At 44.2% G+C, this 17,204-nt stretch overlaps 1 protein-coding gene across 4 annotated transcripts in view; it reads right to left on the bottom strand.

Moving 5' to 3' along the window:
- The window catches only part of LLGL2 (LLGL scribble cell polarity complex component 2), a 377,463-nt gene that overhangs the window by 17,828 nt on the left and 342,431 nt on the right, over positions 1-17,204 (bottom strand). For all 4 annotated transcript variants that reach the window (XM_081937848.1, XM_081937849.1, XM_081937847.1 and 1 more), the window contains 6 exons: positions 16,654-16,808; positions 11,130-11,347; positions 9,070-9,137; positions 6,215-6,368; positions 3,158-3,262; positions 823-1,115 (listed from right to left, as the gene is read on the bottom strand). In XM_081937848.1, the coding sequence (XP_081793974.1) occupies positions 823-1,115; positions 3,158-3,262; positions 6,215-6,368; positions 9,070-9,137; positions 11,130-11,347; positions 16,654-16,808 (993 nt within the window). The remainder of the gene's footprint in view (positions 1-822; positions 1,116-3,157; positions 3,263-6,214; positions 6,369-9,069; positions 9,138-11,129; positions 11,348-16,653; positions 16,809-17,204) is intronic.

Genomic DNA, 17,204 nt, shown 5'->3' with positions numbered 1-17,204 from the left:
AAACATAACCCTTATGTGGCCCTAAATGAAATCGAGTTTGACACCCCTGTTCTAGAATGTTCAAAAGGAGCTTAAGATTCTTTTGGGTAGGATTTAGGGAACCAGGATTCTTCTCAATAGTTTGATCAGAAAATTCCATCTAATTATGCAGACATACTCCTGATACTTTTCCTACAGTTCTTCAGATGTTCAGTACAAATGACAACTAACTTAACAGATAATGAGAAGGATAATGATTTACTTAAATCAGGAGTAAGCAATGTTTTGATGGCTAGTAGTTACATTTAAAGAGTGGGGAAACTAAGATCGAAGTAGGTAGAGCAGGGTTATCAAACTCCCAGCCTGCGGGCCAGATGCGTCACATTCTGGCCACGCCCACGCCCGGTTTAGCAATGGAGAAAAAAAGGGCCCATATGTCATGTGACACCGTCATGATGAAGTGAGTTTAACACCCCTGAGATACAGCAATGCTAACCGGGCAAGGATGCATAGTACCCATTTATGATAGCAACAGGATTATCAGTGGGTTTTACAGGATGGCCTTTTCGTTTTCAGAGTTATGTTAAACTTTTAAGTCTTTCTTCTCACTTCCGAATTAACAGCAACCATGGTGGTGCAGCTTGGAGGAGCTCCAGGAATGTAAAAAAACCTGGAACTTGGTGACCTAAGCTAGTTGGATTTCATTGCAAAACCTCCAGTTTATTATGTCAAAAAATACGATAGTAACACCAGAATTGAAAACAGAAAAGTTTTACAAACTGTATACCAAACATGTCGCATAAGCCTTCTTTTAAACATCATCTTTCCCAGAAAGTAACTTACTTCACAAAAACCAGCCGCTTCTGCTGATGATCAAACAGCCCAAATCCATGGCTTGTACCAAAGGCCACAAGTTTCCATTCCGAATGAAGGGCCAGTGATGTGACCACTGCCGGGGGCTGACATTGGACCAAGACAAAGGGCTGAAAGCCAGGCTCGAATTGGACAGGCCCATCCCTGGTTTTCAGACGTTCATGGCCCTTCCACTTGTAGCCTTCTTGGTCCTGGAGAAAGTCTGCTTCTGCATGTTCAATCCCCTGTTCTGCTTCTTCATCATTCAGTTCCATGACAAGGACCTTCAGATAAGAGATAGATTTCATTGAGAAAGCTGCCCTGTGAAATCTCGATACTGCAAATCCCACATTATTTGCACAAGCATTTAATCCAAAATAAATACACTTTCCCCTTTGGGCTTTTACTAGCGCAAAACAATTATTTCATTTGTTTTCAGACTGCTTTGTTTTCATGTTCCTCTGTAGGGGCAGGGAATTCCAACCATCACATTTATTTTGGGACATAATCCAACAAAAGGATGTTGCTTAAACATCCAAAGAGTCCAAATAAAGTAGAAGCAACATGTAAGCCTTATCTGGTAGTAAAGTGACTGCAGGTAGTCCTCCACTTACAACCATAATTAAGCCCAAAATTTCTGTTGCTAAGTGAGCAATTTGTTAAATGAATTTTGCCCCGTTGCACCACTTTTCTTGCCACAATTGTTAAGTGAATCAGTGAAGATGTTAAGTGAGGAACATAATTGTTAAGTAAATCTGGCTTCCCCAGATTGACTTTGCTCCTTAGAAGGTCGCAATAGAGGAGCACATGACCATGGAACACTGCAACCGTCATAAGTATGAATCAGTTGACAAGCATCTAAATTTTGATCACATGACTGCTATAGGAATGCTGCAATAGTCATTAAGTGTGAGAAATAAAGACGAAGACCTGCTTCTGCTAGTTGGCCTGGGGAACCCAGAGTGGGATGGAGCCCATTAAATGTGTGAGGTGCTGTTGCCAGGGAGGTGTGTGTGTGTGTGATTTTATTATATTAAGTAATTATATGACTCTTTTATTAGTTTTATTGTTTTTATGTGAAGTTTTATATACTGTAAGCCACCTTGAGTTGCCATGGGCGAATAGGCAGCAATATAAATAAATAAATAAATTAAATAGTCATAATAATAAATAGGCTGGTTAACTCTGCAAGCTGCACTGGTTGCTGGTAAACCTCTCGGTGCAACTGAAGGTGTTGGTTAGAAGCTATGAAGCCCTATGTGACATAAAGCCCAGTTGATGCATTCCTGATTTCTTTTTTAAAAAGGCCATCTATTGTTTACTTGATATTTTCCTTGCCAATCTCCTGTGGCGTCTGCCCTGGTTGATCTCTTTTGGATTTCTTTGATCAAAAATGCCATCTACTGGCATTGTGGAAGTGTGCCTCCACTCTCCTGGTGCCTGCCCTCTGGAATTAGGTTCTCCTGAAAACTCTCATCTGGATTGTGTTCTGGAGGACCTTAAAGGCTTCAATCTTCTCCCACATTTTGGGCTAGTCTGGATGGAGCCTCTGGTTGAGTGTGTGATATTATGTGTTGCTAGTTGGATTCACCATCATGTTTCATGTGTTGGTCTGACTATATACTTGTTATTTTATTTCCTTATTTTGGTTTTAACGAAAGTCAACAGGTACGGGGATGGGGTGGGGTGGCAGGGGCAGCAGCAATGGAATACAGAGGTCAAAAGGACACAGATTTGCGGGAGGAAAATGCAGTGGTAACTGAAGAGGAGATGAGCAGGGCAGGGCAGGAGAAGTGTGAGGTCCTGACCTAACAATGGCATAGTCCTAGCCTAGTGAACCGCAACCAGGATTACCAGAACTGCTGTTGATAAGTGATCAATTCATGTGATATTTCATCTAATAACCGCTTTGTTTAGTAATGAATATTCTGGTCATAAATGGGGTCATTAAGGGAGGATTATCTGCATTGCAGCTGCATTTGGGAACACAAGATGTTGAGGAAATAGCGAAACTTGTGTAGTGCATGCAGAAGGAGTGTGGAAGAGATATGGCTTGCTAGAGTTTGGAAATTATTTCTCCAGTGTGCAGTGAAGAGACCATTGTCCGAGAATCTACTTTTTAGCCAGAATTAGCACAGAAAGGACACAATATCTGAGTAGGCTGGATTGCATCAAATTCTCCCAACCCTGAAATTATTAGGATAACAGAGACGATCTAACAGATCTGTCTAATTAAGAAGGCTAATTGTATCAGTATGAAAGCACAGGTCTCTAAGCTACAATAGCCCATACAAATCTCTTTGATATATATTCATCCTATTAGTACCTGTCCTGCTGTTCCTGCTACAGCTAAATAGCCACTGTATTTGCATAAGAAGATCTTCTGGATTCCAAGTCTGGGGTCATCGCTGTAAGGGTCAAAGGAGCCAACCTAATGCAGCAAAAGAAACAAACATCAAATACCACCTGAGCACAAAAATACAGTAAAGTATTGCAAAGAGCACTTCTTTCAAAGTACCGTACTTTTTGGACTATAAGACGCACCGGAGTATAAGACGCACCTAGATTTCGAAGAGGAAAACAAGAAATAAAAAACGTTTTGGCCTCCACGCATCCCATTTTTGCCCTCCCCAGCCCTGAGGAGCAATCTGCAGGCCTCCCAAACCCTTCACACATCCCGTTTTCACCGAAAACAGGATGCACGGGGGGGGGGGGGGGGCGCGTGTTCTGGAGGCCAAAACCAGGGCTGTATTTGGTCTATAACAGTGATGGCAAAAGCGGGGGGAGGGCAGGGGGGTCTCGTGGGCATGTGTGCCACACCCATATTCCTATGCGTGCAGACCCCCATGTGCATGTGCATGCAACTCCCCCCCGCGCATGCGTGGGCGACCCCTGCCCTCCCCCCACTTTTGGTGCGTGGTGGTCCCATTTTTTCACCCTTCCCAGGCTCAAGTCCAGAGGATTTCTAGGAGCCTGGGGAGGGTGAAAACACCCCCCCCACTCCCCCAAAGGCCCTCCGGAGGCTTCCAGCACCTTCCACTCACACCCGCAGGACCTGCTGCTCCCTGCCGCCTTCAGAGGCAATGGAGGCAACCGCTACTCTTGGTGGGGCAGCCGTCCTCATGCGGTCCTGGCCTAAAGCCTCATGACCCTCCCGCCCAGCCAACCACGGCTCACCTTCACTGGGAGGCACCTGGTAGCGCCAGCGGTCTCCCTGATAGCCAGTGGGCGGTTGCGGGTGCAATGCCCCCAATGCCCAGCGCCTTCCACTGGTGCAGAAAGGGTGTGCGGTGGGGAAACAAGTTCCCCAGGGAGGGGGGAATGAGAGAGATTGGCCCGGCGGGGGTGTGTGTGTGTTTCCCCTGTTTGACATTGGAGCAGTGCTGGGATGAGGCGCTTCACCATCCATTTTCATTGTGAGGGAGGAAATCTCCCTCCGGGGACTTGAGGGGAAGAAAGCCTCCTTTTCCCCCCTTCTCAAATCGCAGCGTGTGGCAAGAGAGAGAGAGAGCGCGGGAGAGTGGTGCCTCTGAACAAGTCGCCGAGCGTGCCGGCTACCCAGAGAGACCAATCCGCCCCTAAACCCTAATCGTAGCCGTGGCCCAGCAGGCAGGCGGGCGAGCAGGCACTCTCTCTCTCTGGCTCCCTTGGACTGTATATGTTTCTTCTCTCAAACGCCGTAGTTACCCACGTATCAGCGAGGCATGAAGCGCTGGCCGCGGCAGCTAGAAACAGCTTGGAGAACTAATTGGAGGTGGCATGCGCTCTTCCTCCCTCCCTCCCTCTCCAGGCATGCTGCAATTTGAGAAGGGGGGGAAAGGGGGCATTCTTTCCCCTCAAGTCCATGGAGGGGGCAGCACTGGGCTGAGGCGTCCCATCATCCGTTTTGATTCTGAAGGAAATCTCCCTTCGTGGACTTGAGAAAGAGGGAGTGTGTGTGCTCACTCTCGCCTCCCGGGTGGCTTTTCTGGCAGAGCTCCCAATGGGGGAGATGGGGTTCCCTCCTCCTCTTGAAGCCCATTATGAAGGAGAAGCCCTGGCAGGCACGATGCGCGAGGAGGAATATGTGCCGGGGCTATTGCTGCTCCTCCCCCAGCTCGCTTGTCTCTTTAAACTGCACCTCTTTGCCTAAAGGGTCCGAGCAGGACAAAGCAATTGGGAAGAATTTGTGTGTGTGTGTGTGAGAGAGAGAGAGAGAGAGGGAGAGGGAGACGGTGGTGGGGGAGAATGAGATAAGGAGTAAGGAGTAAGAACGGAGGCATTTTGGCTCGCTCTCGCCTCCTGGACTCTGTGTCCCTCCGCCCAGCTGGGCTTCATGGGTGCACTGCTCTTGGGCTCACCAGCCTCCAGACAGACATCAGATTCCCATCCTCCAGCATCAGTTCAGGGAGGAAAAGGCAGGGCATCCCAAAACAGGAACTTCTGCTATCTGGGAGGTGAGAGCGAGCTGAGAAGCCTCTGTTCTTCCTCCTTACCTTATTTCCCCCACCCCAAAACACACACATACCTTTCCCAATTGCTTTCTACTGAGGATGAGGTCGTTTCAGGGGGAAACAAAGAGGCGTGAATTAAAGAGACATGCGAGGTGGGGTGGGAGAGACTGTTTCATGCAGCTTTTTAGCCCCGCAAATGATGGTGAGATGAGAAACGGCACCCTCACAGGTCAGCTGCTCTTGGCCCGGCAGATTGGGGGGGGAAGGTTCACAAGCCACCCCACCAAGAAAAGCGGTTGCCTCTGTTGCCTCCAAAGGCGGCGAGGTGCAGCTGTTGTGGATGGAAGTTGCTGGGCATCGGGGCCACCGTAGTTTGCAACAGCGCTGAGAAAGCTGCAAGCCTAAAGGCGCCCTCACTCCTGCATGCAAGCCGGGATCTTCTCGCCCCCCTCGGCTGCCGTTTTACCCCTCCTGTGGCTCCTGCCCAACTCTCTCTCTTCTATCTCCCCTTCGCCTCCCCACACTTGTTTACTCATCCCAGAGAGTTTGGGCTATGCCTCCCTCCGACCCCGCCGGCGTCGCTCCTGAGCATACTCCCTCCGACCCCGCGGCTGTTGCAAAGCAGAACCCAACATGCAAACCGGAAGTCCGTTTCCGAACTTCCGGTTTCTGTGTTGGGTTGGTTTTTTTGCCCTCCGGAGGCGGGCAAAAAATAGCCAAAAATGAAGGGCAAAGTCAGATGGCTAGTGCGCATGCGCACTACAGCTGATAAGGCAACACCTCGCGTGCCCTAAGAAATGGCTCCGCGTGCCACCTTAGGTTCGCCATCACGGGGCTATAAGATGCACAGACACTTCCACCCCTTGGGGGGGGGGTGTCATCTTATAGTCCGAAAAATAAGGTACATAATACGGAACAAGCTTTGACTTCAGCTGGTTAAGGTTGCTTACCTTGCATAGTGGAGGCCATTCATCCTCTCCCAGCTGGTTCATATTGTCATTGAGATCTGCATCAGTGAGAAACACTTTCACTGTGCTCAGTTTATACAGGAGGCTTAGACACACACCAGACGCATTCCAGAAGCGCACTGTGCCATCCTCGTGCCTGAGCCCAAAGGAGAAAGGCAGGTTATACCAGAATCACTCCCTGATTTATACCATCTCTCCCTGAGAGATGCTGAATGACTGGCTGCTCCATAATCAAGGCTAGCCTGGTGGAAGCGTTTTAGTCAATACATATTAAGTATTAATGGGGAAAAAAGTAATCTAAATTTCCTCTTCCTAGTCATGTAGGCTTACAAAACTTTCATTATGCAAAATTCCCTTTTCACACTGATTTCTCTCTGCATGCACCTCAAAGCAGTTTTGGCAAGATATTGTAGGGCAGCCTTTCCATACTTGGTGTCTCCAGACTATTTAGACTTCAGGTCCATAATCTCCGGTCAGCATGCTGGCTAAAATTTGTGTCACTGCAGGTGAAGACCACTTGGAGGTCATCAGACTGGGGAAGAATGTCATCAAGTGTGTACTACTATATAGCTGTGATAGCAAACCTATGGCATGCGTGCCACAGGTGGCACACAGAGCCATTTGTCAGGACACACGAGGCAATGCCCTGTCAGCTGGCCAGCGCACATGCGCCCGCTGGCCAGCTGACTTCAGCCTTCTTTTGAGGCAGTTTTTCGCCCTCTGGAGGCTTCCCTGAAGCCTCTAAAGGACAAAAAACCGGCCCTACGGGCAAACCGGAAGTTTGGGAACTGACTTCTGGTTTGCTTGTAGGACCATTTTTTGCCCTCCAGAGCCTTTAGAGAAGCCTCCTGAAGGCTCCAGAAGTCAAAAATCAGCCCTATGGACAAACTGGAAGTCACTTCCGGTTTGCTCGTAGGCCTGTTTTTGCCCTTTGGAGCTTTCAGGGAAGCTTCAAAAATCGGTCAAAAATCGACCCTACAGGGAACCCGGAAGTCACTTCTGGTTTGCTCATAGGGCCAGTTTTTGCCCTCCGGAGCCTTCAGGGAAGCCTCCCGAGGACCCCTGAAGGCTCCAGAAGTCAAAAAGTGGCCCGACAGGGAACCTGGAAATTTGGGAATGGTGACTTTCAGTTTGTCTGTAGGTCCGTTTTTCGCCCTTCGGAGCCTTCAGGGAAGCTCCCGAGGCCTCTGGAGGGCATCTGGGAGGGGCGGGGAGGTTGTTTTCGCCCTCCCCAGGCTCCTAGAAAGCCTCGGGAGCCTGGGGAAAGCAAAAAATCCATGGCAAAAGCACCGGGGGGGACACGCTGATTGAGCACATGTGCGCGTGCTGGGGGCACGCTCGCATAACATTATGGGTGTGGCATGCTAGCACACGACCCCCCCCTGTGCTCCCCTCGCTTTTGGCACAGCAGCCAAAAAAGGTTTGCCATCATTTCTAGATAGATAGGCATATAGCCCAAACCTATACTGAGCTGTTCTGCCTAGTGCAGAAAGAAGAAGAGCTGCCCAGAACATTTCTTGGTCACATCAGACTGCAGGTGCCTGGCAATAAGTCTTTTGAGAACACTTGCCTTCACCAAGACGAAGAAAAGCAGGGCAGCTATGCTCTATCCATATTTGTTTCCAATAGTTCTGAAGTATATTAAAAAAAATATTTACCTGGAAAGGGACTTTTCTTTCCAATGAGTGTTCTAAAGTAGCTTCTCTTTCATTGCTCAACTTAGTAAACCAAATATAAAAGAAATAAATTGCCATAAACAATTTGAATGTTTGTCAGTCCACTTTTGGCTTACTAGTCTTGGGCTATCCTTCCCTACACCATGATTACTAGGCTGTTCTAATCACTAATAGCGCTTAAATAATTGGTGCCTGGACTTATCAACCTTCCTCTCTCTAGTTCCACTCCTCCTCTATTTTCATTTCTTAAATTACAGCTGCAAAAATGATGTAGGATATATAAACCACAGCTATTACTTAAAAAAATGAATGTGTTTTTTTAAAATGTTGGTATTACACATGCGTATGTATACACACAGATACATACTCTATGCACCTTCATGTAAGATCAAACAGAGAATTGGGGGTGGGGGTGGATAAGAACTGATCTATCTCCATTTTATTGCTTACAGCAATACATCGAAAATGGATTTGTATCCTAATTGATTATATAGGTTTGGTGAAGAAGAATCATATTCCAGCAGCAGTAATTATTCCAGAGCATCAGTACCATTTGGCTTTCAGGACTACCATATCTTAACTCCTGCCTGCAAATATCTCTCTTTAACTTAACTGGCAAAATGCCTGAATCTTTAAGTACAATCTTACCAGGAATTTACACAAATACCTTGAAAATCCTTTTAGAATGTTTTTGCCCCTTTTTGAAATTCCAGATAGAAAAGTCAGCAATATGAGGCTACTTAACATGCACAGCATGCAGGATTAGATCACCTGTAGCATCCTACCCCACTTGTTTACTTACATGTTAAAAGGTTGTTTTAAAAATGGAATGTTCGGAAAGCCAATTTAAAGCCTGTGATAACTAAGCTTCGGGGAGAGGGAGCGGTTTAAATAAATAAATAAATAAATAAATAAATAAATAAATAAATAAATAAATAAATAAATAAATAAATAAATAAATAAATAAATAAATAAATAAATAAATAAATAAATAAGCGGTCATTTCCAAAATGATTGGCACTTCATTTACTGCTACAAAGGTTATGGCTCTCATTTTCTATTGATTGCTTGTTACAGACTAAGCAGAGGGGAATAAGGCAGTGGCGAGTTACTGTTTCTACAGGAGTAAAGCCAAGGATGAATTTGCATGCTTATACCTACCCGGTAAGCAATAAATCCCGCTGGGGAGGATCTGGAGCTTTGCTGATACCCCCATTAATTGGCCAGGGCTGGGAAAAGGGAAAAGAGAATTTATGGGAGGAGAGTTCACAAATGGTGAAGGACAGTGATGTCTTTACAGAATAAAAGACTTGGTAGCAGGAAGCAATTAAAATCCATCAACCACTTGTTTATCTGAAATGACTCTATGCATGTATGATATGCACATGCATTCATGTGCAATTTTTCCATATGAGGATGGACTGCGGCTGAACACAAATCCCCCTTCCTGTTAAGAAACTCCACAGATGTACATCAATACATGTCCAGAGTCTCTCTTCTTCTATACTATACAAATATCTATATAACAAGGTTACCGTAGGGACTGAGGAACATGGATGTGACAGAGATCAGTGACAGCAGGTAAGGTTGGTTCACACAACCCACTAAGCATCTTCCAGGCTGGCAGAAAATCTTAACTTTGACACTCTTAAGTGCTAATGAAATCTAGCCCAATTTCAGTTTTTTGAGCTTTGCCAATCGACAAGACAAAATTTCAGAAAGATACACTTCCCTGATCTGCTTGAAAATAATATCCTATAAGCAGATAACTACACAATTAGGAAAGATGTAATATAATTACAGGATTCGGTTACTTCTAGGTAAAAAGGAAAATTAAGTTCACAGCATGACATACAGGAGTGACATATAAAAAAAGCAAAGGGATAGCTACAGATAGTCCTCAACTTACAACCATTTAGTGACCATTTGAAGTTACAACAGCATCGAAAAAAGTGACTTGGCACCGTTTTTCACATAATCATTGCAGCATCTCCATGGTCATATGGTCAAAATTCAGACGCTTTCCAACAGACTCATATTAATGATGGTTGCAATATCTTGGGGTCATGGTGATCACCTTTTGCAGTCTTCTAACAAGCAAAATCAATGGGAAAGCCAGATTCATTTAACAACCGTGTTACTAACCTAACAACTGCAATGATTAACTTAATAACTGTGACAAGAAAGGTCATAAAATGGGGCAAAGCTCACTTAACAACTGTCTTGCTTAGGAATGGAAATTTGGAGAGGAGGAGCTGACGTTGCAACGACACGCAGATCGCAGTTGATACTTTTGCTGCTGGACGGTCCTTTTGGGCGTAAACCGTCCCGAAGAGACGGTGACAGGGAAGAGTACATCCTGCTGATCTCAGGGACACCGCAAAGTCCCTGATTGACCCAGGAGAATCTCTTTTTGCCGGCGACAGAAGCGCAGCCATTGAAGCTGCTGAAGTTGGGACAGCTCCGGAACGGGAGGAAAACAGAAAGTGTGTCCATCTGGTGATGAAATCTTATTATAAAAGAGACAACTCTCCCCCTCCAAATTTAAAAAAAAATCTTTATTAAAAAAAAGGAATGGAAATTTGGGGTGCCATTGTTATTATAAGTCGAGGACTACCTGTGTTAGTGTTAGTGGGAAAACTAGCTTTCCTCATAATAACAAATGTTTGGATAATTTCACGGCTAAAACTATCCACCAATAATTTCATTAGTGAGCTATGCAATATTTTGGAGTTGATTTGGGTGAACTATGGAGAAGGCCAATTGAAGCACCTGTCTCTGTCCCAATTAAAACAATGGTCCCTATTTTCAGGAATACTATGAGCCCAACCCTCTCCCCAGTGAAAAATAATGCAGCTGCCTTAATGAGTAGCAGGTAAGTGCTGGATTCAAGCTTCTGCCACATTATATTAGTGCTAGTAAAGGGTACTTTATTGCCATGGCAGGATTATTCACAATCACTAATTCATCTTATACTCTTATTTTTCCTCTAATTATTTTTCCTCAATCAAGCATGTTCTGTACAACATATCAAATGAAACTGGTGTTGAGACTGCCATTTTCCCCTTTGCTCCTATATTTCCTTAGAAGCAGGAATACTTTTTACCTCCAAAGCCTTATCTGAGGTCATTCAAAATCCAGTATTAACCAAGGAGAAAAACAATCACAATCTGCACCCATTTCAAATGCATCCCTATGTCAGTAGGACAGGCAAGTCATACCATATTAGAAAACTGAACGTTCTGCTTGCTCGCAACATTGATGATCCTTTCCCACAATTTGAGAGGAATGTTGGAGACATGGTGAGAACACGTGATGGCCGAGCAGTGGAGAGACGCAAGATACGGGGGTTGGACAGATGGCCAGCCAGGAGACTTCAGGTCTATTACCACTAGTTCTTCTTCTGCCAATACCACCATGGCGGAAGGGTCATCAAACTCTGTGGGAGAGAAAATCATCTATAACCATCATTTCACAGAGGGGTGCACAAACTCAAAATGCTAGTTAAATGGTTTATCTACATTTAAAGGTTCAACAAGAATCCAGTATTTAATATTGAATCTCAGATTTTTATGTTGTAAACCCCTGGGTGTCATTTTTGTAAAATCCAGGAACATAGAAACACAATAAAGACTAAGAGATAAAAGTGAATGTTTACATTTTTCCCAAACATTCTAAAACAGTGTTTCTCAACCTTGGCGACTTTAAGTCCTGTGGACTTCAACTCCCAGAATCCCCTAGCCAGCGGCTGGGGAATTCTGGGAGTTGAAGTCCACAGGACTTAAAGTCGCCAAGGTTGAGAAACACTGTTCTAAAACGACATCAGACTGCACTTTTATAGAAAGGAAGTTCATAGCACTGGAGCCGCCACCCAAAAGTCCATGGTCTTTATAACAGAAGGCAACCCACTGTCCAAGATGGTATGTTCACAAGGCTTCTACCAGAGGAATGTAGTTCCCAGATAACTATTTAAAGAGGAAGTTATTTTTTCAAGGTAGAGAATTCTAAAACATTTAGGGATTTTAATGACATTTGAGCAATAAACTCAGGGCCACCTCAACAACATTATGGGCCCCTGGACAAAGCAGTGTACTGGGGCCCCTACGGCAACTACTCACAGGAATAAAAATGTAAATGGTTGATAAAATTAAACATATATTTGCATGTTGGCAGTAAAACGTAATAAATATGTGGCTGTATTTATATGATACAAGGTGCATTGAAGGGTTAACATATACAAATTACTATGGGGCCCCTCTGCTCGTGGGGCCCATGGGCAAGTGCCAATCAGGCCCATGCATTAAGAGAGCCCTGCAACCTATTGGGAAATGACTTGGTTTAGTCAGAAAAAGTGTTACGTGCTTAGACTTGAATTCAGTTGACAGCTTGGCTAATTTTTCAAGGGCATCCTCCCTTTCACCAAATGGATTACAACAATCCAATCAGGTGAAACAGACCCATTGATATTGGTAGCTAAATCAGATCTTTCCAGGAAGAGACATACGTGAATCATAACAGGAACCCCCCCAAAAAAGTCCTTTCTGAAAGGCTGAGCTCGGTAATTAGGTAAATTTCAGGTTCTTAAAATGTACCAACTTGGCTAGTTACGAGAATCGTTATCTGGAGAATAAGAATTGCGTTACAGCTTTGACACTACTTCTGAGGGAGAACTTATTAATTTGCTTTTGGAAAAGAAAATGCAGATAAGTTAGCATTGCATTTCAATTAAAACACATAAAATTAAAACTGAAGTTAGCAACACTGATTCTTCCCTGTGATCACTATACACACATTTCTGTAAAGCACTATGAAGTGGTATGTAGATAAGTCTAAGTGCTCTTGCTATTTCCATTCCAGAGACTCAGCATGTACTTTCAGCTAATGCATCGTTAATAATTTTCAGGCTACAGTGGACCCTGAAAGCTCAGAAAATGCGTTATCAAATAATTATTCATAGCCTGTGCTCCTCCAAAATGTCAAATCTTTAAAAATATCTAAAATTTCACATTTAACCATTTTATCACATGCAACTTTAAATTGCCACATGATTTATATGTAAAAAAATAAATAAACAGGTGGCAACATTTAAATTAATCAAAAGTTAATTAAAGATGTTCATATTTAATTTCAGGCAGAATTTGATTTATTTTTCAAAAAAAGTATTTTTTTTTAAAAAAGTGAATGAATTCTTCCTTCTTTCCATTAAAAAAACTTTAAATTACGTATCTGTATAATATAATAGACACAAAGATATAAACAGATCAATCAATCAATAAACTAAACAATAATTAACAATCTATAATTTTACAGACATTTATTGGAAAGATTAAATTACACTGAAAACAGGAGTATTTTTGGGTAGGATTGTAATCTCCCTTCAAACATGTGCCAGAATCTATAACATAATTAGTGCACTTTACAAGTAAAATTACCATTAACCATTTTCCTAATATATGTCATCAATCAATACGGCAATTATAGTATTGCCTGAAATCTGATCAAAAAACATTTCTTTATTTAAGGAGGGAGATAAGAAAATAAGAACCTTCTGACACCCCCAAATGACTTCTTCCCGAGTGTTGATGATACACACATTCTTTTGCTTCCATGAAATATAATAATAGAGATGTGCAAAATGTTCTATGCATAACTGCTGTTCTGGGAAGCAATTTCTGGTTTCATGCCCAAATCACTGCCACTCTATCTGAGTGAAGCCATGCCAACTTCTCTATAACACTTCCCCCCAGGCTGCCTCTCATTAGGCCCCACCCCCTCCCTGGGCACATGGAACCCTCCCCACCTCCATCCCCCTTCAGCTCCCGGAATTCCTGCTCCCATGCCTTTCATTCCAAGAGGACCATGCCCCTAGGCCCTATCCCTCCTAGACAAAGAGGGAGATGTTTGGCCAACCGGACTCTCTTCTCATCAATCAAGAGTTAGAATTCCAACCTCTCATCAATGTACCCTCAAACCAGACAGGGTTGTGTTTGCCCCTGCTGCTGCTAACCCTGGCACTTCCCACAATACAGGATTAAGATGGAGATGTCACTTCAGGCCAAGGTGCTGGACTTGGCTCACACAGCAGATGAATCAGCCTGGTTATGAGCTGTTTTTCTGGGCAGCCAAATCTCAACCACAGAGGTGTGGATTCACAGGAGATGGTGAGTTTTCCTGGTTTCATGCCAAACTGGCTCTTACCTACCAACCTACCTCCCTACCTGGTTATAGCCCACATCTTCACCGTTAAAAGCATATCTCACCTCATGCAAAAAGTGGCCCAAGAAAACACCCCTGCAAAATGCATTGTAAGCTGGCATCCATGCAATGTAAACTTTTCTTAAGCATTACTGATAACATTCCTTCATAAGGTGTTGCTAAGTCAAAGTACAAAGCCATCTGAAATGGCCACATCTGGTGGGACATTTCAGGCAGAAAACACTGTATAAAAACATACATTTTTTTTAAAAGAGTGCTGTTCTCTACGGGAGTTGTTCTTGGAAAAGAAAGATTCTCCTCTCATATTATTTCCAACTGGCAGAATAGCCAGCATTTTTGTACACTCTCCCCAACAACCTGTTTTTTTCAGAAGCCTTCTCAACTGATCGGAGGCCAGACCCTGAATAAACACAACAGCTTCCCAACACCAGGCGTGCAATTATAGGAATATTACTCATGGACAATGAGTGACCCAAAGGGCTTAAAGTGCTGAGCAAAACAAACAATAAGTAAGATTGGCTAAAGGCTTCAGAAAGCAGCCACTGCAAGCCACAGAAACCTCAGATGACTGAACAATTTCCTGGATTAAGCAGGCAAGTTCCGGTTTACATTGCAATTCATGCGGTTTGTGCCAGCGGCTTGTCAGCAAAGCACCGTCACTAGGACCCTGAACTTCCAAGGGACCGAGGTTGCACTGCCTCTTTTGGCAGCAATACAGAAGAAAGTTGAGCTCAATGCTTGTGTTTCTTTTCTCTCTCTCTCTCTCTCTCTCTTCCCCTGCCCCCAAGGAACAGGAATGGAGCATAGCATTAACAGCTCCTTCTGTCTGAAAGCAACTGAAGCAAAGCCGAAGGGATGGAGCAAGACCAAGATAAGGAAAAGCCCAGGGCTTCACATGAAGAAAGCTTACTCATTTGCAGATACAGTACTTAAGATAGCCTTCCCGGGTAGTATGAGTCTGCAGTGCTTCCTGGTAAATTAGGAGTCAAATCTTTGGGGGAAGATTTGGATAGCTTAAATCCAAAGGGCACTTGGGCCCTTTCACCTTGAAGTCTGTCTCTCATTAAGTCCCAGCAATCACCGGTACAAGAAGCAGGTCTGATTTCCTTCCTGCTCTAAACTATTTGTTCAATTAAATGTTCCAGATATCAATTAACAATAACGAATCTTTGATGTATTGCAGTGGTGGGTTCCTGCTGGATCGCACCGGATCGCGCGCGCTCCCTTTCAGCGCTCCACCTGGCTTGCGCGCTCCCTTTCAGCGCTCCACCTGGCTCTCGCGCTCCCTTCCGGCGCTGAAACCGGAAGTACAGTCTTGCCCCGCCCCTGGCGAAGCAACGACGCCTGCCTGCGCTCCACCAGCTCGGCTGGGAACGGAGATGTTTCCTCAGCGGAGCGGAGCACCTGAAAAGACTTTTCAGGCGCTCCGCTCCGCTGAGGAAACATCTCCGTTCCCAGCCGAGCTGGTGGAGCGCAGACAGGCGTCGTTGCTTCCCCAGGGCCGGGCAAAACTGTACTTCCGGTTTCAGCGCCGGAAGGGAGCACGAGAGCCAGGTGGAGCGCTGAAAGGGAGCGCGCAAGCCAGGTGGAGCGCTGAAAGGGAGCGCGCAAGCCAGGTGGAGCGCTGAAAGGGAGCGCGCAAGCCAGGTGGAGCGCTGAAAGGGAGCGCGCGCGATCCGGTGCGATCCGGGAGGAACCCACCACTGATGTATTGGTACAAATCAGAAAAAATAAAGTAAGGTTTGTTCCAGATTGCTATATCAATGTATTGCAATGGGGAAGATATGTGATTTTTTTTCAACTACTATCAATATTTAAAAGCAATTTTCCCCAACGTTTTATATTTCACGCTTTTATCTGGACGTTTTGTTTTCACTTTAATGTACTTTTAATACTTTTGAATACTATTTAAATATCGAATGCACTTTGTATATTTAATACACGGTAATGGAGTAAAATCAGTGCATAATATATGTGAAATATACTACAACAAAACAAAAAATCTGATGATAGCAACCTGCAACAAAACCACTAACAGATTACAGTACATTTCTACCTACTGTACTGTGTGAGATAAAAGGCTGGATATAAAACAGAAAACAAAATGAAAGTGCTTTGAGTGAACAACAGCGCCCTACCCTGGCATCTAAATGTTTGCAAAATAGACGATAGGGATAACTTCACAAAATAATATTCTAAAACCAGGGCACACCACCTACAATTATCTGCAGAAGGAAGTGATATTTGGCAGAATGTGCCTCTGCAACAAATGCATTTGGAGAAGGGTATCAGAAACACGTTTTGAGTTATGGGCAAGTTAATGGTTGCTTCACAGTCTTTAAAAACTTAAGTGGCTTAGGGTTTAAATGTAATTGAACCTAAAAATGAACAGGCAAGCACTTCAGTTCTTCTAAGGAATATAGAGGAATGGTGTGACAAGGGAAACAAAGCACTCACAAATTAGTCAATTATTCTCCAAGAGTTTAGAAATGATACTGTATTAGATCGCTATTTCAGCCTTCTACATACCTGCGAATGGTTCAGCATTGGCAATGACAAAGAAGTCTATCACCCGTGATGTGAAGTCAAAGGCAATCTGCCGACCGCCATGAGCAACGGTAATGCTATGCCGGTCACCATAGCTGGCTCGAGGCATCCCTCCTTGGAATATGAGGTAAGGGAGCCTTAAAGAAAAACAGATAATATTCTGAGTCTTCATTTTAACAGCGTTTCATAGGTTGTTTTTTTTTTTAAACGGTCTTACTGAAAACTGCATCTCTCCATCTTTAGAATTAAATCCTTTAAATAATTAGCAAGGGATAAGCAAAGCATGCAATACAGGTACAAGTTGTAAAATGAAGCAAACTCACTTAACAAATGTTTCAATTAGCAACATAAATTTTGGGCTCAATTGTGGTCATAACTCGTAACTCGATGTAACCCACTGGCCTAAATAGTGGTGTTGGTGTCTCAGTCATGGAATAGCCTCAAACCCAAGATTCTGAGGGATCCTAAACCTTTTAATCTCCCAGTGGATTGTGAAAACCTGGCTGTTCCTTCAAGCAGATGAGCAGATGACC

This window comes from Natrix helvetica (genome assembly GCF_964273705.1).
Source record: "Natrix helvetica genome assembly, chromosome: 1".
NCBI classification, from domain to species: domain Eukaryota; kingdom Metazoa; phylum Chordata; class Lepidosauria; order Squamata; family Natricidae; genus Natrix; species Natrix helvetica.
Note: the sequence above shows the minus strand (reverse complement) of the source record. Positions and strands in the feature narration are given on the sequence as shown.